Source organism: Lepidochelys kempii, chromosome 8, assembly GCF_965140285.1.
Source record: "Lepidochelys kempii isolate rLepKem1 chromosome 8, rLepKem1.hap1, whole genome shotgun sequence".
In the NCBI taxonomy this organism is placed as follows: Eukaryota; Metazoa; Chordata; order Testudines; family Cheloniidae; genus Lepidochelys; species Lepidochelys kempii.
Window position 1 is genome coordinate 54,913,090 of NC_136387.1, and position 25,953 is coordinate 54,939,042.

Below are 25,953 nucleotides of genomic sequence, written 5' to 3' on the forward strand. Positions count from 1 at the left end.
AGACCAGATTAGACATCCTCAGAACCAAGACACAAGAGTCAACATGTGTCTAACTTGTTTCAAGTGCCACAGTCAATGGCATCCAAATAGCCCAAGATGGATTCCTCTGGAATCTTGTTACTGGCTATGAAAAGAGTATCTGCTGATTGCCTTTCCTCTCACACAGACTCTTCCTCACTCTCTGTACCCTGCATACACTGCATCTGTGGTCTTTTTGGCACAGTTAGTGACCTGTCTGTGGACCTGGTACTGAATTTCCCTTGCTGGGATGGTAGTGGATTCCCCTCAGTAGTGCAAACTAGACTTTTGACCACCTCAGTCACGGCAATGCATACAGCAGTTGAGACATCAATACAGTATACTTCCCCTTCCCAACTACAATGGGAATCAGGGATGGACTCCAAAGATTTCTCTTTGAGCAGGAAAGTGTATGGGTCCCTGGTATTCTCCTGTGTCCATTGATTCAGTATACAAATGCTTATCAGTCATAGCCCTGCTGGGCACATTTGGGTATGAAGTGGGTCTAAGAGATTGTCAGCAACTGGTATTGCATACAATTCCATTTTCTTCCTGCTGCCCCCTCGACTGCCCTGTCCCTCTTCAGGAGCCCCTCTCAAGATACTGTTGAAGCAAGAAGGTGGATTCTTCCACTGCTCCAAGATGTGGGGGGAGATTTAGAATTCAGGGGCAGATGGGGTTTTGAATTCTCATTATTTATTCTTCCTAAAGAAAGGGGGTTGGCAGCCCATTCTAGATCTTTGGTGTCTCAACAATATACACCTGGCTCACAGGAAATCCCTCAGATTCCTAGTAGGAACATCTCATTACCAGTACTGGATTCTGCCCTTTAGTCTTTCTCAGCATTGAGGGTGTTCACCAAGTACCTGGTGGTCATAGCAGCTCATTTACAGAGATAAAGGAGGAGTTTATTCATATCCTGTTGAAGGGTTGATCTGAGGAAGTTCAGCATGACAGGTGGCCAATGCAGTTCAAATAACCTTAAAGTTCTTTGCCACACTGAGGCTCAAAGTCAACAATGAAAAATCCACATTCAGCGGACACTTCATGGATCTGATTATCATGGTCCCACAAGAAGTTCTCTCCTCACTAAACTAGTAGAAGGACCCACTTCAGGTGTATGAGGAAGAACTCTTTGCTGCTCCTCTGCCTACCAAGACTCTGGGGACAGATGGCTCCATTGAGAGATGTGGAGTGCTCATCTAAGTCACCTTCAAACACCAGGCCTGTGGTCTTTCTCAAGAAGTTTGTCTGCACATAAATGTCCCAGACCTCAGAGCCATTTGACTGGCATGCAAAGCATTCTTGCCTCTATTCCAGGGATCTACAGTCGAAGTGCTAACAAACACCACCACAGTTATATATTATGTCTGCAGTAGAGGAGGAGCTAGGTCATCTGCACAAGAGAGCATTCAGCTCTATTCCTCACCCACTGATGTCACTGGCCCTGCATCTTCCAAGCATTCAGAACTTGCTGGAAGATCACCTCCCGGGGCAGTTCTCAGACAATCACAAGTGGTCAGTTAAGGACTCAGTGTTGCAGATCATTTTTTGCAAGTGGAGATACCCATCAGTTGACCTATTAGCCATAGGTCAGAAAAGAAGTGTCAAGTGTTCTGCTCCATTCTGGGCTCTATCAGATTCCTTTCTTATCCCCTGGACACTGGGACTAATATATGCTTTCCCCTAACATCCTTGAGAGACCGTAGAAAACTTAGGCAAGATGTTGGATCAATTGTGATAGCCCCTGCATGGGCCAAGGAGTTCCAATATTCGGATCTGGTGAACCTCCCCATGCAGCCTCAGATGACTTTGCCTGTCCTGTGCAACATAGTCTCACAGCACAATGATTAGATCTTTCACCTTGTGTTGTTAATAGCCTGGATGTTGGCTCGCTGACATCCACCAGAAAAAGCTCTTCAGTAGAAGTTTAGAACATTCTGCTCCAAAGCAGGAAAGCCTCGACTACATTGACTCATAGCCAAGTAGAAAGTTTTCTATTCTGGCATAAGGAGTAGAAGTCTCCCTCAGCAACACTCATTTCAGCAATATTGGACTATTTATTAGCCTCCAAAGCTGGACTTGTCAGTTCCACAAGCTGCAATATCTGCATATCACTTTCCTATCCAGAATCACACTATTTTCTCACCCTACAGTGGCTAGATGATACCTTAAGGGCCTGATTCATGCTTTCCCCCAGTTTGGGAGCTCCCTTTTTAGGACCTCTATAACATTAAAAGGTTGATAGGTCCCCTCCTTTGAGTGCTTAGCAATCTGTTCCCTCTACCACCTAGCTATGAAGACTGCCTTTCCAGTAGCCATTACATCAGTTTGAAGGGTAGTAGAGATTCAGGCTCTCAGGACAGGGCTCCGTTAAACTGTGTTTCATAAGGGAAAGGATCACTCTTAGCTCTCATCCCAAGTTCCTGCCCAAAGTTGTTTAAAATGTTTGTGTATATCAATTTATTCATCTTCGTTTTCTTCCCCAAGTCTCACTCAGTCTCATGGGAAACTAAATTTCATACACTTGATTTAGTCAAGGGATTGTAAGACTACCTTAACAGGACAAAAATATTTTAGGAACATACCTAAACTGTGGCCTTCTCAGAGAAAGTGAGTGATGGGTTAGGCACTATCCTCTGAGAGTCTTAGCTCTTCTTCAACTGTATAAGAACATATTATGAGTGAGTTAGATCCACCTAGCTGCATTAGAGCTCATTCTGCTAGACATCAGGCATCCTCTGCTAACTGTTCCTATTTCTGAAGTTTATATGGTTGGCTACATGTATGGTTCACTCATTTACAAGACACTATTCTTTGGTAGAAGCTTCCAGATCAGATGCTGCTTATTTCAGGGCTGTTCTCCATTCATTGTTCAAGTAGGACTCCTAGTACCCACATCCAAGCAAACAGACAACTGTTTGTCACCTAGAGTAGAAGTCATGTGGACAATCTCTCAAAGAAGAGAGAATGATTACTTACATTACAGTAACTTCCATGACATCTTCAAGATGTGTTGTCCATCTAGATTCCATGACCTGCACTCCTTCCCCACTACTATGGAGTCCTACTCCTCTAGGGCTCTGAACTGGTGAAGGAACTCAAGAACATTTGGGCCTGCTCTGCTGTTTATGTGTTTGGGTGAAGGTATGAGAACATGTAGGGGACAAGCACAGCCCCAACGAACACCTCTGGTCAAAAGAGTCTAATTATGTGTGCATGAGGCACATGTGCACCAGGAGTGGAGTCCATGTTGACAACATATCTCTAACAACCATACTTACTGTAAGGTAAGTAATCAGTCTTTCAAAATCATCTTTGATAGTAAAAATTTTTTGCCCTGTCTGGGGGAGGGGTAGCTCAGTGGTTTGAGCATTGGCCTGCTAAACCCAGGGTTGCGAGTTCAATCCTTGAGGGGGCCATTTAGGGATCTGGGGCAAAAATTGGGGATTGGCCCTGCTTTGAGCAGGGGGTTGGACTAGATGACCTCCTGAGGTCCCTTCCAAACCTGATATTCTATTCTATGATATCTCCTTCATTCATCAGACTTGATCTTTTTCCCTCCTTCCCTCAGAACAGATGAACGTGCACTATTCCTTTTTTCCCCTCAAAGTAAAAAGTTCTGAATTCTGCTGTGAGAAGGTAGGACACAGAGCCCTACTTAAAAATCCCTCACTTTTGCTCAATTTGTCTACATGCTCCTATTCTCGTAGTAAAGGGGCAACATCAACTTGATCGCACTGGTCTGATTGTTATACTTTCATTAGTTGCAAGCAATAGCTAAGATTAATATAACTGAAAACTTAGTGAAATAACCTTATTTTTTCTCAGCAAAGAGACGCTGTGACTACATCCATAGTAAAAATTACTAAGAGCTGTCAAATGCACAGCTTGAACTAGAGGCCCTAAAAAGGGAGTTCCCAAACTGGGGGAAAGCATGAATCAGGCCCTTAAGGTATCTAGCCCTATATTCAAGCTGACCATGTCTCTTTAAAGTTTTTCTCACAGTACTGCTAATAACAAAAAGCTTCCTTTAGGATAAAAAAAACACTTTTTTTCCTTTTTTCCCTTCATTGGTTCTCCTGAAACCTGTATCTGTTGTGTCCCTCCATCTCTGTAATACTCTAGTGCAGTAGTTCTCAACCTGTTGTCTGCGGAGGTCTAAGGGGTCCATGAAAGACTTAAACTGAAAACTGACTGAACAGAATTCAACTGTATATACAGACAATAGATTTCCAAAGGGGTCCGCAAATGAAAAAGGACCTAGTCATACTTCTGAGGCTTTCCTATTATATAGTAAAGCTGTAAGTATCCCTGTCCTATTTATTTGAAAACATCTCTGTCAGTCTTAACTGTGCTTATTCTTGGACTCATTGGGGAAATAATCCTTGTACTACATGCAGATTTAGAATTTTCTGTACTCTGAAAAATGCAGAAATACACAAGTTCTCAACCCTGAAGGTTTATGTGCTTTTTCTTGTGGAGCATTGCTCTTACCTTAAACAAAACAAATAGCTGATACAGATTTTTCTTCTGCTGAAACCATATTACCCAAGGGTAGGAATCTTTAATCCCAGATAGCAAAAGAAATATCCATAAAATACCAGTTCTAGTGTGTGGCTCTTCACAATCAGGTTTCTGGCCACCGCTTTCTGTTGCAGTTCCACAAGCTGCAATATCTGCATGTCACTTTCCTATCCAGAATCAGGTTGGTAGACAACTTTAACAGAATGTCTATTTCATTCTTTTAAAAATATTGTACAAAAGTTTGTTCCCTGTTGATATAAATGAGACAGCAGCCAGTGCACTTTGGAAACTATTTTAAGTAGGCCTCCTAATTTCTTTTTAAACATTTTACACTCACATACTAGACTCAAAAATAGCTAAAACAGAGATCTACTGTTAGTAAAGACTTTTTATTAATTTATTTCAAAAGGCATGTTGAAAGTATGGCAAATATCATGGATGAGAACTACACGGATGATATTTATACTCTCCACCTCTATTCCCCTCACACCCTACCATACAAACAGAATGAGGGTTTGTTACTTACCGTAATTTAGATCTAAAAGGATTTGATGGACTTAGAAAATCAACATTTTTACATTCACCAATCTCGGCAGTCATTCAGGAAAAGTGGCTGACCTACCTTCAGGGTACATGTTTGTATTTCAATTCATCATGTGGTAGATAATGGCTAAGATTTACTGAAAAAGGTCAGATTCATTCTGAGAGCTCTGGGCATGCCTTTGACATAGAATGCCTGTTGCTTTCACAGAATTGATGCCAGTCACTACAGGATATAAATGTTAGTCCAAGGCATTGACTGGCAGAGGGAAGGGAAGATGAGGGGATCTGTCACAGGAGGCAAGTGAACTGCAATATAAACATTACTGGTACACTTGTAAAGTTTAAGTCCTGTGGGACCCTGACAAATTAGGCACAATGAAAACTTGAAATGGATTAGTGTTCTTTAATCTCTGCTCCGCTGCCTCAGTCCCTCGAGGCAACAAAACGTGGGGGTTGTTTGGTGAAACTGCCTAGAATATAGTAGGAAATACTTTCTCCTTCATCTGACACATAACTCGTCTTTATACTGGTGCCAGCCCCCTGCTCTTTTGCGCACACTGTACTTGGTGGTTAACACTGGCAGTGAAAAGATACTAACTCCTTTTCTGTAGCCCAGTTTGCAAGTATTTTTCCATGAAGGGAGCCATACAACTGGAAGGAGTCTCCAGGCCAGAACCATGCCTGCAGAGACAGAGTTTTAAGAAATCTTTGAGCTCAGTTGTAGGGGCGAGAGGCAGATTGTGAAATGTGAGATGGGATCAAGATGCAGGTTATTTCCAATATGGCTACTATAGGAGTCCATGCTGCAGGATGTGTTTTTCAGGATGTGTTTTACAGGCTATTCAGGTTTTTTAACCGTCAGCAAATATCTGCTGGAGTCACTAAATTGTTCTGTGCTAACAGAGCTGTAAGCTCAGTTAACCAATCTGCTCAAGTTCAAGGTGGCTATAGGCTCTGTCAGTATGGCTAATGGTGTTTTGTAAGCTCCTTTAGCTGGACCATTCTGTTTAAAGGAGGTTAGGCTTTGTAATTTTCTGATCTCTGAGTAATTCTTGATTTATCTGGTCTTCGTTTCAACCTGTATTGTTTCACTGAATTTAAATGTATGGGGAGTGGGGGAGAGCTTGGGCCCTCTGCCTTGCAGCGGGTGAGGGGGGAGGGAGGGAGGGTAGAGGTTTCTGTCTAGTGAGGAGAGGGGTCTCAGGGCTTCAGCCCCACAGGGTGCACCTGCCAGGGCTTGGCCTTCAGCAGGTTGGAGACCCGTCTAGGTGTGCCATGGCTCTCAAACTTCTGAAGATTGTCATATGTGGCTTGGAGGGTCAGTAAGTTTGGCCACCCCTGCCCTATAGTATACAAAAGCAGCCATAAACTAGCAGAAATGCAGACTATACTCGCTATATAGAAGTCCTCTGTTTTGCCACAGACCCAACTAGAATTCATACTCCTGGAATATGCCTGTGTCTTACCCATCAGAACTTTTCTCCACCTTCTTCCATTTCCACCACTACTGTATATTTTCATATCTCACCATGAGTCAGATTTGGAGGGTTGGGAAGTGTAATAGTACTGTGCTCCATTCAAGTTCATCTAGCAATCCCAGAGTACCATGTGCTTGCAAAACAAGTAGCAAGATGGTTATCAATGGTTGATTTTAAGCCTGTTGATGGCAATTAAATGTTAACATGCTATTGAGATAATGGAGTATTTCACATCTCTATTCAAACTATTTTCTGTCTGTCTGCAGACACAGGTTCACATCTGAAAGATTCGCTAATTTATGCTTTCATTTATTTTAAAACAAAATATGCAAAAACTGTTAGGGCCCCAGAGAATAAAGGCATTCCGCAGAGTGCCGAATCAGTCTGTCCCTTCCATCTCACTGTTGCCATGGACCCAATATACCCACATTTGTGTACCTCACTACGCTTTTATTTTCCTTTTGGCTATAATAAGACTTGACTATCCATCGATAGACGGATATACACTATTTCCCCCTTTGTTGTAAAATCAGAGTACTTTATTTCATTCTCTAACAATTGCCTCACCTTATACGTGCCCCATAGAGTAGTCCTTCAGATTTGACATCAAAACAGAGTGGTGTCTATGCAAAGTATTTCCAGTCATTGCACCAACTTTAGCAGGGCATGCATTTAGAGTGAAGGTAGTTTAGTGTTCAACTTAAATCCAACCTGAACTTAGGACTTGTGGTGTTCCAACATCTACTTCTAGAACTACAATATTCTGTTAAGGTTTTTAGAAGTAATGAGTCTGCCTAACCCTAACTATATCTTACGGAAGCATTTTGTCTCTGAACTGATTTTCAGATATATTCTCTTGAGAACAGTCAGCTTTGAATTGGAAAGTACGAACTACAAACAAAGGCTGTGAACTCATTCCCCTAGTATAATATTTTAAAATCAAGTGACACCTGTGGTTTGTTTCTCTCTAGCTGGTAAATGCACCTGCCATACTTCCTGAATTTGGTGACAGGAAACTGGGTTCTTTGGTTATCTCAGACCACCTTTTGAAAGCATTTTCCTTGCATCTCAAAATTCTATCCTTCCCTTGACAGCACTGAAAAAATATCATTTCATTGCAGAAGGAGTTCACTTTGTTAAGGAGAATAAGGGCTCCTGACTAGTTGCAGTAAGGGAGGGATGCCAAAAATCTTGATTTTATCCATTCTTGGAAGCAGTTGGGCTGAGTTGGATTTCAACTCTGTCATAGGTCTCCATATTGAATTGGTACAATGAGTAGAATTCCAGTTCAGACATACCATGACAAGTGGAAACTATCTTCTTTTGATTTGTAGCATTTGGCCATGGCTGATTTCTCTGCTAAACAGCTTCCAGCCCCATGAGGAAGATCTTTCCAGCACTAATGGTAAGGATGCTCCTAGTCTGTGTTCTGTGAAAGGGCGGCGGGAGGTGGGGAGGAAGTGTCTCTAACATCATTGGTGTGGGGTATCATGGTAGAATAAAGCACCTTCTAGTATTAGTACACTTAGAATATGAATATTTTACAAACTGCTTTTTCCTGTGCTGAGCATATTGTATTTCATTTTATCTATCCTTCACTTTCTGTAGATCCCACAGCATGAGTAGTACAGCATTTATCTAGTAGTGTGAGCTGTACTGTATGTGGTGACTGGATATCCATAACCTTACTGGTGCAGCATATTCCAGGCCTTGTTTACTGATATTCTTTCTTGATTGTTCACCAGCTACCCCACTTCCAGAGGAGTTTGAGTTGCAGGGATTCTTGGCTCTGAGACCCTCATTCAGGTGAGTGGCAGCTGAAGGATGCTTTACCCATACTGACAGGTTTCAGAGTAGCAGCTGTGTTATTCTGTATCCACAAAAGGAACAGGAGTACTTGTGGCACGTTAGAGACTAACAAATTTATTAGAGCATAAGCTTTCGTGGGCTACAGCCCACTTCATCGGATGCATAGAATGGAACATATAGTAAGAAGAAATATATATACGTACAGATAAGTTGGAAGTTGCAATACAAACTCTGAGAGGTTAATTAGTGGTAGATAAAACCGCATTTGCTCCAATCCCTCAGACGGAGACAAACACCTACAAGATCTCTATCAAGCATTCTTAAAACTACAATACCCACCTGCTGAAGTGAAAAAATAGATTGACAGAGCCAGAAGAGTACCCAGAAGTCACCTACTACAGGACAGGCCCAACAAAGATAATAACAGAACACCACTAGCTGTCACCTTCAGCCCCCAACTAAAACCTCTCCAGTGCATCATCAAATATTTACAACCTATCCTGAAAAATGATCCCTCACTCTCACAGATCTTGGGAGACAGACCAGTCCTTGTTTACAGACAGCCCCCCAACCTGAAGCAAATACTCTCCAGCACACCACACAACAAAAACACTAACCCAGGAACCTATTCCTGTTACACAGCCCGATGCCAACTCTGTCCACATATTTATTCAAGTGACACGATCATAGGACCTAATCACATTAGCCACGCCATCAGGGGCTCGTTCACCTGCACATCTACAATGTGATATATGCCATCATGTGCCAGCAATGCCCCTCTGCCATGTACATTGGCCAAACCGGACAGTCTCTACGCAAAAGAATAAATGGACACAAATCTGACATCAGGAATCATAATGTTCAAAAACCGGTAGGAGAACACTTCAACCTCTCTGGCCACTCAGTAAAAGATTTAAGGGTGGCAATTTTGCAACAGAAAAGCTTCAAAAACAGACTCCAATGAGAAACTGCTGAGCTTGAATTAATATGCAAACTAGATACCACAAACTTGGGTTTGAATAGAGACTGGGAGTGGCTGGGTCACTACACATATTGAATCTATTTCTCCATGTTAAGTATTCTCACACCTTCTTGTCAACTGTCTAAATGGGCCATCTTGATTATCACTACAAAAGTTTTTTTTCTCCTGCAGAGAATGCTCATCTTAACTAATTAGCTTATCACAGTTTGTATGGCAACTTCCAGCTTATCTGTGTGTGTGTGTATATATATTTCTTCTTACTATATGTACCATTCTATGCATCCGATGAAATGGGCTGTAGCCCACGAAAGCTTGTGCTTTAATAAATTTGTTATTCTCTAAGGTGCCACAAGTACTCCTGTTCTTTTTACCCATACTGGTGGTGAAGTACTGAGCGGAAGACTTTGTGGTAGGGAGATACTGATGTTCTGCACTAACCCTATTTTCAGAGCAAGTACAGATGAATGTAGATCTCCTTACAAACAATTTTAATAAGTAAAAAGTGGTCTGCATGCAGGACTCCTATCTCTCTAGTTTTGTGATGAACTGGAGTCCATGTCCAGTATCACAGGAGTAACATTTTTGAGGAAGGGGAAGTTCCATTTATTTGAACACATTTGTATATAAAATATACTAAAACTTGAAACATGGATGGGGTTCTTTTTTCTGGCTTTAATTTTTAAATTTGCCTTTTTGCATTTTTCCTTCAATAGCCTTCAACCCAGCTTTGAAAACAGTGACTATCTTAAAGGAGAACTCACACTGAGAACTTGGGAAAGGAATATATTTATATGAAAAAAAAAAAAAAAAACTACTTGGCCCTTGTGTTTCCTTTGCTGCTGTTGAAGTTGTGGGATTTTCTCCCTCTGATCCTAAGTTGTTCTTCGGCTTGATCCTGTAGCAAAGTAGTTCGCCTATACTTGACATCTGAATAATTTCCGTAGCATCAGAGTACTAATAGCACTATGACTTCACTACCAAAGCAAGGAGGAGATGGCTAGTGAGGGAGAAACCTTGGTTTAAATCCATTTGCTTACTGTTAACCTTTAATTTTGGTCTTAATTAATATGAGAGCGTTTCCTAATATCATGCACCCTTTTGTCATGTCATAAAGGACTTGACGTCACTAGTTTACTTGCTTAATGTAGACCTTCTTTAATAAAGTAATATAACTGAAAATACAATTCCGATATCTATAACTGTATTTAGGTTAAAAGAAAAGGAGGACTTGTGGCACCTTCGAGACTAACAAATTTATTTGAGCATAAGCTTTTGTGAGCTACAGCTCACTTCATCGGGTGCATCTGAAACCTGTATTTAGGTTATTAAATCCTGCTGAAAATGAAACCTGCAATAGACTTTCTGTACAATTCATAGTCCTTTTTGCAAGCCTCCATTTGCCTTTACGGTACAAGAGGCAACTGAGATTAATTTTATTTTCCATTCTTTGTTTACGTCAACATTAGGAACTTGGATTTCTCCAAAGGCCACCAGGGGATTACAGGAGACAAAGAAGGGCTGCAGCGACGGGTACGGCAGCAACGACTGATCTTCACAGGAAAATGGATTGCTGACAACCAGCCAAGGTATCTACGCAGGTGCTATCTCTCTCACTCCTGTTTGTATATTGTTCTTGCTGTAAAGCTTAGTAGCATTGACAGGTGCCAGAGATTTAGTTTTGAGTGGTAATGTTGATATGTTGCATTAGTGTATTGTAGAACACTACATATGTAAGTTAATGTTTTGTACTGTGGTAGTGACAAAAGACAATGTGCGAATGCATGGATCTGATAATGAGCATTCGTGAAACTTGTAGGAATACACAGTTCCTGAGATTTACCTGTTTGGGGCAGGGATTGTATCTTCCTACATGGTAGTAAAGCATCTAGTACAATGGGACCTCTGAGTACTACTGTGGTACAATTAAATAACAATACTGGCAATAGTATGTGAAGTCGTAGAGACTGGGCAATGGTGGGTGTGTGTGCATATTGAAGAGTGCCAGCAGCCTGGAAGGTATAATGTAATTTGTTATATGGAGTTAGTACTGAGGCTGGGGGGTTAGTGTGCTGTGTGCTGGCTCGTTGCGTATGTCATGCCATTATTATAGCCTGGGAAGATGGGCTACATGGCTAAAAGGACTACTACATGCTATTCAGTACCTTTTTCTTTTTTTAGGCTGATTCAGTGTGAAAACGAAGTAGGAAAACTGTTGTTTTTGACAGAAATCCCAGAGTTGTTGCTAGAGGACCCTAGTGAAGCCAAAGAGAGTCTCGTCCTACAGGAAACATCCATTGCAGAGCCACTGTCTACAGATGGGAGCCCAGGACTCAAATCAGTTCTGTCCACTGGCAGAAATCTTAGCAACTGTGACACTGGGGAGAAACCAATGGTCACATTCAAAGAGAACATTAAACCACGAGAGGTAAACCGAGAGCAAGGGCGAATCTATCCACCTAAAGATGTGGGTAGGGAAAGACGGGACTATAGCAAAGGAATAGCAGCCACTAAAAATGATGGAAAGAAAGACAACAAGAGAAAGAATGAAACCAAGAAATGCAGCTTGGAGAAGATGCAGGAGGCAGGAAAGCAGAATGTGGCAGTGCAGGTAAGGCATTCAGATTCTGAGTACAGAGTCTGTCGCTTGCCGTTTTGTTAGACGGTAAGCTCTTTGGAGCAGGGATTGTCTTTTTTTATGTGCAGCATCTAGCTGAAAGGAGCCGTGACTGAGGTCCTAGGTGCTACTGCTATGCCAGTAGTTGTTAGTTGAAGAACAGCAACAGGCCTTATTTAGGGACCAGATATAAAAGTGATTCATGGCATTTCCTTACAAGTTTACCCTTGAGGGAAGGGAGGTAATGGAGGGTGCTATGTACCTTAAATTGTAGTTCTACACTGAAAAGTCACTAGTTAAAAATGACACTTCTGACTTAACAGATCAGCTCCTCTACTATACAAAGGCCTGTTTACTTTAGCATCATACGTTTTTACTAGGGCTGTCGATTAATTGCAGTTAACTCAAGCAATTAACTCAAAAAAATTAATTGGGATTAATCACAGTTTTAATTGCACTATTAAACAATAGAATACCAATTGAAATGTGTTAAATATTTTGGATTTTTTCTACATTTTCACGTTTGATTTCTATTACAACACAGAATATAAAGTGTACAGTGCTCACCTTATTATTTTTATTACAAATATTTGCACTGTAAAAATGATAAACAAAAGATAGTATTTCTCAATTCACCTCATACAAGTACTGTAGTGCAATCTCTTTATCTTGAAAGTTGAACTTACAAATGTAGATTTTTTTTGTTACATAACTACACTCAAAAACAAAACAATGTAAAACTTTAGAGCCTGTAAGTCCTCACTCAGTCCTACTTCTTGTTCAGCCACTCATTAAGACAAATAAGTTCGTTTACATTTACGGGAGACTATGTTGCCCACTTCTTATTTACAGTGTCACCTGAAAATCAGAACAGGTGTTCACATGATACTATTGTAGCTGGCATTGCTAGGTATTTCTGTGTCAGGTATGCTAAACATTAGTGTGCCCTTTCATGCTTCCGCCACCATTCCAGAGGACATGCTTCCATGCCGATGATGCTCTTAAAATAAATGAATGCACTAATTAAATTTGTAACTTAACTCCTTGGGGGAGAATTCCAAGTCTCCTGCTCTGTTTTACCTGCATTCTGCCATGTATTTCATGTTATAGCAGTCTCGGATGATGACCCAGCACATGTTGTTCAATTTAAGAACACTTTTACTGCAGATTTCACAAAATGCAAAGAAGGTACCAAATGTGAGATTTCTAGAGATAGCTACAGCATTCAACCCAAGGTTTAAGAATCTGAAGTGCCTTCCAAAATCTGAGAGATGAGGTGTGGAGCATGTTTTCAGAAATCTTAAAAGAGCAGCACTCCAATGTGGACACTACAGAACCCGAACCACCAAAAAAGAAAATCAACCTTTGTTGGTGGCATCTGACTCAGATGATGAAAACGAAAGTGTGTGAGTCTGCACTGCTTTGAATAGTTATTGAGCAGAACTCATCAGCATGGATGCATGTCCTCTGAAATGGTGGGCAAAGCATAAAGGGACATATGACTCTTTAGTGCATCTGGCACGTAAATATCTTGCGATGCCAACTATGATAGTGCCATGTGAATGCCTGTTCTCACTTTCGGGTGACATAATAAACAAGAAGCAGGTGACATTATCTTCCGCAAATGTAAACAAACTTGCCTTGAATGTAGGGCTGGGGCAGAGGGTTGGGGCGCGGGAGGGAGTGCGGGCTGTGGGAGGGGGTGCAGAGTGCAGGAAGGGGCTCAAGGCAAGGGGTTGGGGAGGAGCGGGGGTGCAGAGTGTGGGAGGGGGCTCAGGGCAGGGGTTTGGGGTACAGGAGAGGTGCAGCAGGGGGCTTAGGGTAGGGGGTTGGGGAGCGGGGTGCAGGAGGGGTTCAGGGTGCAGGCTCCGGCCTGGCACCGCTTACCTGGAGCGGCTCCAGGATGGGAGCTGTGGGGGGAGGTGCCTGCAGGTGAGGGCAGTGCACGGAGCCCTCTGCCTCCACATCTCCAGTGGCCACAGGGATGTGGTGCTGGCCGCTTCCGGGATCTGCTCGGGGTCTGCAGTGCCATGGGGGTGGCAATCCCGCAGGCCATAGTTTGCCCACCCATGATCTAGACTCTCATCAGCTTACCATCATGTAACTTATACTGCATTACTTGTAACTAGGGCCCTACCAAATTCACAGCCATGAAAAACATGTCACGGACTGTGAAATGTGGTCGTGCGTGTGCTTTTACCCTATACTTTTGACTCCTGGCCCACTCAATCTAAGGAAAGCAAAGTTGGTGTACAATAACTAGTGTGGAAACCCTGGAAAAGGGGGGTGTAGCAGGTAAAATAGGAGGGTGTAAGGAGTTGTTTGCTCACGTAGCACAGTAGATTGCGCTTATTAGTAACTTTTCGGTTGCTAGCAAAAAGATGCTATTATTAGACATCATACATCATCATACATCCAATGAAGTGAGCTATAGCTCACGGAAGCTTATGCTCAAATAAATTGGTTCGTCTCTAAAGTGCCACAAGTCCTCCTTTTCTTTTTGCGTATACAGACTAATATGGCTGCTACTCTGAAACCTGTTATTATCAGAGTGTTGCTAATAAGCGGAAGGCAGATTTGGAAAGCAGCAGCCAGGGAAGAAAGCGTTGGGACATGCCTTTTCTGGATGTAGCCGTGCAAACCTGACTGTGGCAAGGCAGCTGCAGTCTGGATGTTGGGACTTTCTATGGGGAGCAGAGGTGCTGAGGGGCTCATGGGGCTTCACCATACCTGTCTCTCTACACTCTCCAAGGGTCAGGGCTCAGTACATCCCAGTGCTTTCTTCGTGGTATGCAGTGCCCTGGCAAGGCACAAGGAGAGGTACTGTGCCACGGTAACATCCGGGATGCAGCTCCTCTCCCTGTTGTTGTCCTACCCACAACCTCCCTGCCCATCCACAGCCCCATACCTGTACAGTCCCTGTGTGCAGGGAGGTTTGCTGGGCTGCAGGCCCTGAAGGAAGAACTGGGATGGGCTGAGCACTGGCAGCAGGCAGCTTTGTGGGGCTGCAAGCAGGGAAAGGCTGTCCCACCACTTCCTTTCCTGGCTGCAGCCTTGCAAATCTGCCTGCGATGGGCCTTTCTTCAAAATAAGGGATGGGCGCTAATAAGCGGCGTGCCGTTGCCAATATCCAGATCCCATTAACAATGATGTTAATGACAGGTTTCAGAGTAACAGCCATGTTAGTCTGTATTCGCAAAAAGAAAAGGAGTACTTGTGGCACCTTGGAGACTAACCAATTTATTTGAGCATAAGCTTTCGTGAGCTACAGCTCACTTCATCGGATGCATACTGTGGAAAGTGTAGAAGATCTTATTATATACACACAAAAAGCATGAAAAAATACCTCCTCCCACCCCACTCTCCTGCTGGTAATAGCTTATCTAAAGTGATCACTCTCCTTACAATGTGTATGATGATCAAGTTGTGCTGGAAATGGCCCAACTTGATTATCATACACATTGTATCATACACATTGTAAGGAGAGTGATCACTTTAGATAAGCTATTAGCAGCAGGAGAGTGGGGTGGGAGGAGGTATTTTTTCATGCTTTTTGTGTGTATATAATGTTAATGTGAATGGAACTGGCAACATTTTGCTGGGAACCATTAACTAGAAGTTGCTAACATCAGGATTGCTATTAAGCGGAATCTACCGTATACCATCTTACGAGTCACTTCCACCTTTGGCCTATGTATCCAACTAGAAGTGGAAGAGAGGCTAGTTAATAACTCACAGATAGGCTGGAAAAAGGTGTAACTTATATTGGCTCCTGAATTTGGCTCTGCTCTCTGGGTAGAGTCTAATGTTGTTTCATTCCTGATAGTGAATTGCTGTATTTACTGTGCTGTTGGGTAGTTTAAGAGAAACTATGGAAGTACATTGTGCTTCCTAGAGCAGTTTGAACACTGGTGTATTGAATATTAGCCAGATTTCTGGCTGCAGACAACTGTCCAGGCAACGGAGATTTGTGGAGCCAGCTAAGCCTTATGTTGAAGGGACACTCCAGCTTCCCTGTTCAGTCAGCATTCCATCTCCTTTGCAAGCTAGAGCAGTACAAGGGGGATGAAGCCAAGGCACAGGATATGGCCCAATGTGTTTAGGATAAATAATACTTCAAATTTAATAGCACCTAATTGTATAACTTTCTCAAAGGTAATTTTTTCCATTTCACAGATGAGGGAAATGTTTGCTCAGTGGCACAGAGAGTATGATCGTCTGCAATAGACTGATTCCCTGAATCCTGCTCTGAGCACTAGATCATGTTATCTCCCCTGGGAACAATGAATCCAATAGGGCAGTAGAAAGTGTAGAGGAGATTTTCTTAGGGAAGAACACACGTGGTGGAATGGACGCTTGAGATACAAAAGGAGCACTTAAAAACAATAAAGTCATCTCAGAGAAACCAAATTAATTCTTTGCTTCAGTCTTTGCGGCTGAGGATGTTAGGGAGATTCCCAAACCTGAGCCGTCTTTTGTAGGTGATGAATCTGAGGAATTGTCACAGGTTGAAGTCACTAGAGGAGGTTTTGGAATTAATTGAGAAACTTAACAGTAACAAGTCACTGGGACCAGATGGCATTCACCCAAGAGTTCTGAAAACTCAGATGTGAAATTGCGGAACTAGTAACTGTGGTTTGTCACCTGTTCTTTAAATCAGCTACTGTACCCAATGACTGGAAAATAGCTAATGTAACGCCAATATTTAAGAAGGGCTCTAGAGGTGATCCTGGCAATTACAGACTGGTAAGTCTAACGTCAGTACCAGGCAAATTAGCTGAAACAATAGTGAAGAATAAAATTGTCAGACACATAGAAGAACATAACCATGTTGACCTTTGCGCAACAATTTTCTGTAAAGGGAGATCATGTCTTACTAATCTATTAGAGTTCTTTGAGGGGGTCAACAAACATGTGGACAAGGGGGATCCAGTGGACATAGTATACTTGGATTTCCAGAAAGCCTTTGACAAGGTCCCTCACCAAAGGCTGTTGCATAAATTTAAGTTGTCATGGGATAAGAGGGAAGATCCTTTCATGGCCTGAGAACTGGTTAAAAGACCGGGAACAAAGGGTAGAAATAAATAAATTTTCAGAATAGAGAGGGGTAACTAGTGGTGTTCCCCAAGGGTCAGTCCTAGGATCAATCCTATTCAACTTATTCATAAATGATCTGGAGAAAGGGGTAAACAGTGAGGTGGCAAAGTTTGCAGATGATACTAAACTGCTCAAGATAGTTAAGACCAAAGCAGACTGTGAAGAACTTCAAAAAGATCTCCCAAAACTAAGTGATTGTGCAACAAAATGGCAAATGAAATTTAATGTGGATAAATGTAAAGTAATACATATTGGAAAAAGTAACCCCAACTATACATACAATATGATGGGGGCTAATTTAGCTACAACTAGTCAGGAGAAAGATCTTGGAGTCATCATAGATAGTTCTCTGAAGACGTCCTCGCAGTGTGCAGCGGCAGTCAAAAAAGCAAACGGGATGTTAGGAATCATTAAAAAAGGATAGAGAATAAGATGGAGAATATCTTATTGCCCTTATATAAATCCATGGTACGCCCACATCTTGAACACTGCGTACAGATGTGGTCCCCTCATCTCAAAAAAGATATACTGGCATTAGAAAAGGTTCAGAAAAGGACAACTAAAATGATTAAGGGTTTGGAACGGGTCCCATATGAGGAGAGATTAAAGCATCTAGGACTTTTCAGCTTGGAAAAGAGGAGACTAGGGGGAGATATGCTAGAGGTATATAAAATCATGAGTGGTGTGCAGAAAGTGAATAAGGAAAAGTTATTTACTTGTTCCCATAATATAAGAACTAGGGGCCACCAAATGAAGTTAATGGGTAGCAGGTTTAAAACAAATAAAAGGAAGTTCTTCTTCACTCAGCATACAGTCAACCTGTGGAACTCCTTGCCTGAGGAAGTTGTGAAGGTTAGGACTATAACAGGGTTTAAAGGAGAACTTCCATGAATTTATCCAGTTAAGTTCATTAATGGCTATTAGCCAGGATGGGCAAGGAATGGTGTCCCTAGCCTCTGTTTGTCAAAGGGTGGAGATGGATGGCAGGAGAGAGGTCACTAGATCATTACCTGTTAGGTTCACTCCCTCTGGGGCACCTGGCATTGGTCACTGTCGGCAGACAGGATACTGGGCTGGATGGACCTTTGGTCTGACCCAGTATGGCCATTCTTATGTCTCTGATGTAAAGCTGATTTTCTCCAAGTATCCTGAGGTTCCCCGATAATCTCTAAATCAGATCTGATCGATCAGTCGATGCAGCTACTTATTGTGTTAGTGATTTAAGTGGTTTGTGGAACTGTTATATTAAAGACTTGCCTCAGGCTTAATGTTGCGAAGACATTTTGTTTATGCATGAACATTGTGTAAACCAATGCTGAAGAAATGATAGGCTTGCTGGCTGGTAAATTCATGTCCTGGTAGCATATTTACTGTATGAGGGGCACTGTTAGGTGATAGTATTATGAAGGTAACCTGCAAAGGAAAAAAATTACGCTTCTAATCTGCTTTGATAGATAAAGAATTTTGATTTCAATGGGATTACTTTTGCTTAAAGTTAAGCATGTGTATGAGTGTTTACAGTATCTTAGACTAAAATTGTACTCCGATTTTGTCACTGAAAGAAAGTTACTTTCAACACTAACAAAGCTATTAACTTTTTAAATACACATAGGCTACAGCTTTCAAAAATAGAGGTATAAAATTAGGCACCTAAATCCATATTTAGGCACTTACGGGTGTAATTTTCCAAAGTCACCTTAGTGACTGAAGACCAAAGTTGACTTCAAACCCTGAAGGAGGATAGCCTGGTGAAAATAATCAGTCTTTCTTGACTTGTGGAAATTCAGTAGATCAGAAGGTGATGCTGGCTGCAGATATGCAATTTATCAGCTTTTCGGTTGAGAGTTTATGGCTTCCTCACAGTAAGGTTGATAATGAGGTTCTGTCTTTTTCAGCATAAATAAGAGTTTAAAATGTGAATGTTTTTGGATTTTTTTTTTTTGAGATTTTTGGCCGGGGGAGAGATTTTCCCCTCCTCTCCCCCCCGGTGTAACATCTCAAATTCTGCTATTTAGGAACCTAAGGAAACAAATATAAAACATCCACTTCAGCAAGTTAAGACTATAAAATGGTAAAGTTAAAAACTAATGACAAAATCTGATCAGATTTTTAAAAATCTAATACAGTTCAGTCCTGCAAGCAGAAGAAATCTGTTTTGAAAAACTTCAAAGCCTACTTCACTACATAAAGAAATAAAACAGGACAGAAGACCCCTTTTCTGCAGGTCACCTTCAGAACTTTTGTACAACACTGATGTTTTAATTTTCATTTTATGGAAAATACTTTGGGGCTATTCAAATGCTTCTATTGCCTGATTGCTAAGGGGGTACTTATTTTCATATAGATATTATACAATAATTTGAAAGGGGTCTGCTTCCAAATCGGGCACAGTAATAGAATTGCCAGTAGAACGAGGAACTTGAGGAGCATACAAGAAACACAATTCTGCATGTTTTCTGTCTAGTAAAATTTATTTGCTAAACAAACAAGATCACAAGCCCTGTAATACACAAAGGAGATAGAGCCAATACAAAATGGCTAGCACTTACATATTCGCATCATCTCTTGTGGGGAGCCCTGGAATAGATGAGGTGATCTGCGTGTGGTTGTCAAATCAACACATTCAACATGTTCAACTGCCCTCAGGCTGGGTCTTAACTTGTATAGGGTGTTATGCTAACGCCCATCGTATCTTATGCATATCATAAAGTCATAGAATATCAGGGTTGGAAGGGACCTCAGGGAGGTCATCTAGTCCAACCCCCTGCTCAAAGCAGGACCAATCCCCAACTAAATCTATATCCAGTGATGGTTTTAACCTTTTCCCTTATAGGTACTTCTACTCTCAATAAAATTGGAGTCCCTGTCTTCAATCGCTCAATTAGTCTCTTATGTTATGCTCATTAGCATTTGTCAATTAGTTGCCATGGTACATCTGCAGTTAGTACATGTTAGTTTCGGTTAAGCTCAGCGTCCTTTTAAATTTCCCTAAAATTCCAAAAATATACTTTTGTGGTACCTCACTTCACTTTTTCCCATCACCTACCACTCTCATTTACTGTAATACTTATCTTGGGACTTAAGGTCAAACTGTCAATTAAAGACAACTTACCCAGTAACTACCTATATCAACATTTTATGCCTAGGCCTTAGTTATGCGAAGCTTTATTATCATACAGGCTTGTGTCCTATAGGCCCTTGTGTTACAGCCTTATGATTTATGAACTTTGTATTGCATGAGAATGAGGAAGTGAGTGGCTAGACATTGTAATGTGCATTTTAATGCACATTACACATACTCAAGGCCCTGTGTATAAAGTAGTTATTCAGTCCCTTAGTTTCTTGCATTATTTTTTGAATCTGCTACATAATTGTTTCCCCAAATCTAAATGTTCATCATGCAGTACAAAACCTTTGACTACCTGAAAATGTGGGGGCAGCATAGAATTGAATTTAATACCCAATAACGCAAGATACTGTGCTGGATGGGGCTGAGTAGTAAGTGGTAGAGTACTGGTGTTCGGGTAGGGAGGCTTGTCGCGAGGACCACTTGAGGGTCCTTTTAAATAATTTGGGTCAAATGTGCTGCATAAAATGTAGGGCCTTGCATATATTCTGCATAATTTGGGCTGGAGCAATACACTGGGAGAAGTCTTGCTGCAGCTTCTTTTCCAGACTGCATTTGTTCTTATACACTGTGAAGTAGGGAAGTACTACTATCCCTATTTTACAGACCGGGAGCTGAGGCACAGACAGGCTAAGTGACTTGCAGAAGATTGCACAGGAAGCTTGTGGATCTCCCAAGTCCTCATGCCCTAACTACTTGGATCATTCTTCCCCTCCGACTATCTGGACAAAGTGAATATATCTCTGTCTGGGCCTTCCATTTCAGAGCTGAGATGATGTAGATGGCTGACAAAAAATCTAACTATTTTTGTGTGATTTCTTTTGATATAGGTAAAATCTCAGACTGAGATGCGGAAAACTCCAGTGTCCGAAGCCAGGAAAACACCAGTAACTCAGACTCCAAGCCAGGCAAGCAACTCCCAGTTCATCCCCATTCATCACCCAGGAGCCTTCCCTCCTCTTCCCAGTCGGCCAGGTAAATCAGCTGATTCTCATCTGAAGCAGCACTTACTACTAACTGCATAGAAATTCATGTGATGAAAGATCTATTGAAGCCCCTCAAGGCAGCAACAGTTTTAGTAAAATAATCATTTCAGGTTATGGACCTGACTTAAAGCATAATAACCAGAGGTTGTAGTTGAACTGAAAAGTGAGATAAATAGGGTTCGTTATATTTTGGAATTACGTTCAATGCCATGATGTCTGTATGGTTTACATGCAAATATAGCACATCACTTAGGTTTTGTGGTTGAAGGACAAGCTTCTAACTTTATAATATGAAACTGCTGTAGTCTGCTCTTGTATTTACTTATAATATGACAAACTGAGTAAAACAGGATTTTAAGCAAAGCTGCTTCACTTAGGAGTGAAGTATTCAAAAGATGAGCCTGGGAGCTTAGTTAGATACTTTGTTAGATACTAAAAATCATGGACTCAATAAAAACACTGGATTTTTGGCTCATTACAACAATCTATAACCCAGTAACCTTCCTTTTGTCCTGCAACTGCAAAAGTATTAACTGCCTATTTCATCTTGAATGGTCACTTACAATATGTTAACTCCTTATGCTAAACAATCTGTTCCACCTTATAGATAGCTGTGACACCTTGAGTGTCTTTCCCAGACCTGGAGAAGAGCTCTGTGTAAGCTCAAAAGCTTGTCTCTTTCACCAATAGAAGTTGGTCCAATAAAAGATATTACCTGACCCAACTTGTTTCTGTACACAATACTCTCATAATTGCATAGCTGATCTTTTATATTTTATATGCTTTACAGCCAAGTTTCCACTGAAGAAGGTGTGGTGTTAATATTTGTGTTAAGATATATTGTCTAAATATGTTTAATGATTTGCTGCTGCTGTTTCTCAGGGCTTTGTTTTACCCACATAAACAGAGGGATCTTGTGGCTTTAAGTGCCACTATCATGTTTACTTTCTCCATGCTGCTTGCCTAATGAGCAGTTGCAGAGCCCACCTTCCCCAAGTGACCAAAAGTGGGGATGGAGAAAGAGGACCCTCAGTTCTTACACTAGACTCAACTGAAAATCTGGGTTGGGAGGAGCAGCTTCAGTCCCTTGTCTTCCTCCCCAAACTGCAACAATCTAAACTGCAAGAAAAGAAGTTAGGGCATGTCAACATGTACAGCGGTGCAGCTGCACCAATGCAACTGTGCAGCTGCAGCATGGGTGGTGAATACACTCTATGCTGATGGGAGAGAGCTCTCCTGGTGACGTAATAAAATCACCTCTGAAAGTGGCAGAAGCTGTGTCAGTGAGAGAAGCTCTCCTGCTGACATAGCGCTGTGTACGTGAGTGCTTATGCCAGCATAATTTGTCACTCGGGGGTGGCTTGTTCACCCCCCCGAGTAACATAAATTATGCTGGCAGAAGCTGTAGTCTAGACATAGCCTTAGTCTTGCTGAAAGGAGGACTTAGTTTATCCAAAGAGCTAAGTGGGTACAGAACTAAGTCAGGGACTGGAGACTACCTGGGCGTGGGGTGCAGCTTGATAGGTTGCCAGTCCTCCCTTCAGCATTGCAGTGATTCAGTATCAGACAGAATGTGGGATGGAGAGTAGTAGATTGAAAATCTCAGGATGGTGAAGGCAAGAGAGATGGAGAAAAAGTAGAAAGAAATAGGTTAAATTTAGGGTGGAGAAATTTCAGGGGTCTCTCCCATTGACCATAACCATTAACTAGAAGGGTAGCTAAAAAAAATTCAGAAATAGAACTTCCCTATAAAATTATCAAACCCCTTCCCCTGATTTTTGAAAGTGTGTGGATGTCATTTGGGGAAAATATAAAGTCTCACAAATGTGGAATTACAGCTCATATTTACAGTCTTCATGACTGAAACACAGTAAATGGAAAACCATCATGCATATCCTGCATTTCTTAAGGCGTGTGGCTTCCTAATGATTAAAGGTGTGTTTTTATGTTTTCTAGGGTTCCCACCTCCAGCATACGTTATACCTCCTCCTGTGGCTTTCTCCATGAGCTCGGGTTACACCTTCCCAGGTGGTGTTTCTGTTCCAGGAACCTTTCTTCAACCTACAGCTCACTCCTCTGCAGGAAACCAGGTGCAAGGTGGGAAACAGTCCCACATTCCTTACAGCCAGCAGCGGCCCTCTGGACCAGGGCCAATGAACCAGGGACCTCAACAGTCAGTACCACCTTCCCAGCAACCCCTTACATCCTTACCAGCTCAGGCAACAGCCCAGTCTGCAAGCCAATTACAGGTCCAAGCTCTGGCCCAGCAACAACAGTCCCCTACAAAAGCTGTGCAGGCCCTAAGGAAGAGCCCACCACACCACTCTGGATTCCAGCAGGTAAACTTAAAACATAAGAACTATAAAATTCTTCAAGCACCCATGAAAGGGAAGGATGCGGTGGCCAATATTTTTTCAAAATAGGAGCACAGGTCCCACTGAAGTCAATAGGATTTGTGCGCAGAAGTCACTTAGATCCTTTTGAAAATCCTGCCTTTAGGCGCCTAAATATGGATTTAGGACTATGGACTTTAAGCTCCTATTTTTGAAAATTTTGGCCAGTATAGTATGGCCAAAGTATACAGGAGGGTATGGCTTGGTGCTGTGGACTATTGTCTCTATAATTAAAGCTAGCTATTGAGGTCTGAAATGTTTTGTATGGCAGACAATGTATTCGCCCTTCTGCATATGTGTACAGATGGCTAAAAGGTGATCTTTTCGACTAGATGTTTCTGCTTTAGGCTTTTCTAGACAGCCAGGAGGTTTCCTGTCTAGGTAAGGAGGGTGGCTCTGGATCTTTCCCCATAACTATTCCCTCCTATCCTTTTTAGTTAAATGCCTCACCACATTGGTTCCGTGCCATCCATTAGTTATACACTCAGCACTTGAGAAATCTCCTTTTGAACATTGCTCCGTCTGAAATCTGTAGCTGAGAGAGACTCCACAACCACCCAAGGCACCTCAATTGGAGGTCTGTGAAGTCTGCAAATTGAAATGAGGATGACATTTCTCAGGTGTTACCTCAGAGCTTGAGTAGGGAGTGTGAAGTGAGTGCTCACTGAGATTCTGAACTTCAGTGAATAAGAACTGTGAGAGACACTCTGGGATTTATAAATGGAGAATCTGTAATCGACCAGTGGGCGTGGTCACCAGGAATGAACGTCTGAATAGAACAGTTAGTCATTCAGTTAACCTTTATGATGGTAATCCATTGTTTATGCCTTATGGTGAAAGTGTGCATCTCTTTTTAGTATCCACAGGCAGACTCATCAAAGCATCTCTGGAATCCTCCTCAAGTCCAAGGCCCACTGGGAAAGATCATGCCTGTAAAGCAGCCCTATTATCTTCAGGCCCAGGACCCTCTAAAACTGTTTGAACAGTCATTACAGCCTCCTGTGATGCAGCAGCAGCCTCTGGAGAAAAAAATGAAGCCTTTCCCCATGGAGCCATATAACCACAACCCCTCAGAAGTCAAGATGCCAGAATTTTATTGGGACTCCTCCTATGGCATGGCTGATAATAGGGTAGTGATGGCACAACAGGCTAACATGGATCGCAGGGGGAAGCGACCACAAGGAGTCTTCCGCCCAGAGCAGGACACTGTGCCCAGGATGGCTTTTGAGGTAAACATTCATTTTATTAAGTGGTGAAGATCAGCAAGACTCTGATATCCCTAAATGTGAAACTCTAATTTCTGGCCATATCCTCTAGCAAGAAATGCCTAAATGTGGGGCTGTTTCTGGCCCACCCCCCAACAGGGATAATATGATATTGTACTGCCTTCTGGAGAGTGGTTCACTTGAGATTCCAGCCACCAGTACTGGATTTGCCACTCAGTTGGTCTAAGTACATGGGAGCATGTTCTTGGGGAAACTGTTGGTTCAAGATACTGTCAGTCACACTCAGTGTAGAAGTGACATTAACCTCTGCACTAAAGCAAGAATTTGCTGCTTGATGAAAAATGGAAAATTCATGCCACATTCTGATTTTGGTGACTGACTCCCCTGCCTCCTGCAAGAGACCCTCTTAGTGATAGACCAGGTTGAGAGAGATCCTATTGTCTAGGAGCAGAGAACAAAAAACGTATTCAAACAATTGAAATTTAATTACTGCCTTCTAAACAAGCTGCTAACTTGCACTTGATATCTTCGGTGCATTGACTCTCCAACACATCCAACTTAGGCTGGAAATTAAAAAAAAAGTTGCCTCCTGCCTCAGTTTCCTTTTAAACTCCACCAAACAGAAATGGGTGACCTGCTTGCCTGGTCCATTGCTTTGCCAGACTCATCCTTTGCTTCTGCTCATCCAGTTGTGCCTCATATTGCTGTTACAAATATTGTGGTTAATTTCTGTTCTGTTAGTCCTGCTGAAGAGAAGTCTGGGGTGCAATGCTTTTTGGTATTGGTTATAAGGAAACTGAGGCAGAAACATGGTTTCCATTTTTAACCTGGGGTCAGGTGTACTTGTGTGAGTGTACTGAGGATTAAGAGGTCAGTTCAGTTCCTTGAGGGAGAAGAGCTAGACAGTGACCAGGAAACTGCCTCATGCCCTAATGTCAGGTTGTGTTTTTAGATGGAACAGTGCCAGTGTCCTGATCTCCTCACCCCCATCCATGGATCTCATCCATGCTGCAACTTTTGATTTGGCTGCTTGAAGCATGAGCAGAGACTATGCCACGCAACCCACCTGTGGCTGATTTAATGATTACACACACAATGTGAGATGGCTAATTCTGTCCACTCCCCCTTTCCCAGGTAGGGAAACCTCCTTTTG

General features: G+C 42.1%; 1 protein-coding gene across 10 annotated transcripts in view; it reads left to right on the top strand.

The window, feature by feature from the left end:
* Window positions 1-25,953, top strand: part of SMG7 (SMG7 nonsense mediated mRNA decay factor) — a 102,593-nt gene that overhangs the window by 66,336 nt on the left and 10,304 nt on the right. For all 10 annotated transcript variants that reach the window (XM_073356636.1, XM_073356634.1, XM_073356626.1 and 7 more), the window contains 7 exons: window positions 7,901-7,971; window positions 8,312-8,372; window positions 10,824-10,943; window positions 11,536-11,965; window positions 21,026-21,170; window positions 23,138-23,520; window positions 24,432-24,803. In XM_073356636.1, the coding sequence (XP_073212737.1) occupies window positions 7,901-7,971; window positions 8,312-8,372; window positions 10,824-10,943; window positions 11,536-11,965; window positions 21,026-21,170; window positions 23,138-23,520; window positions 24,432-24,803 (1,582 nt within the window). The remainder of the gene's footprint in view (window positions 1-7,900; window positions 7,972-8,311; window positions 8,373-10,823; window positions 10,944-11,535; window positions 11,966-21,025; window positions 21,171-23,137; window positions 23,521-24,431; window positions 24,804-25,953) is intronic.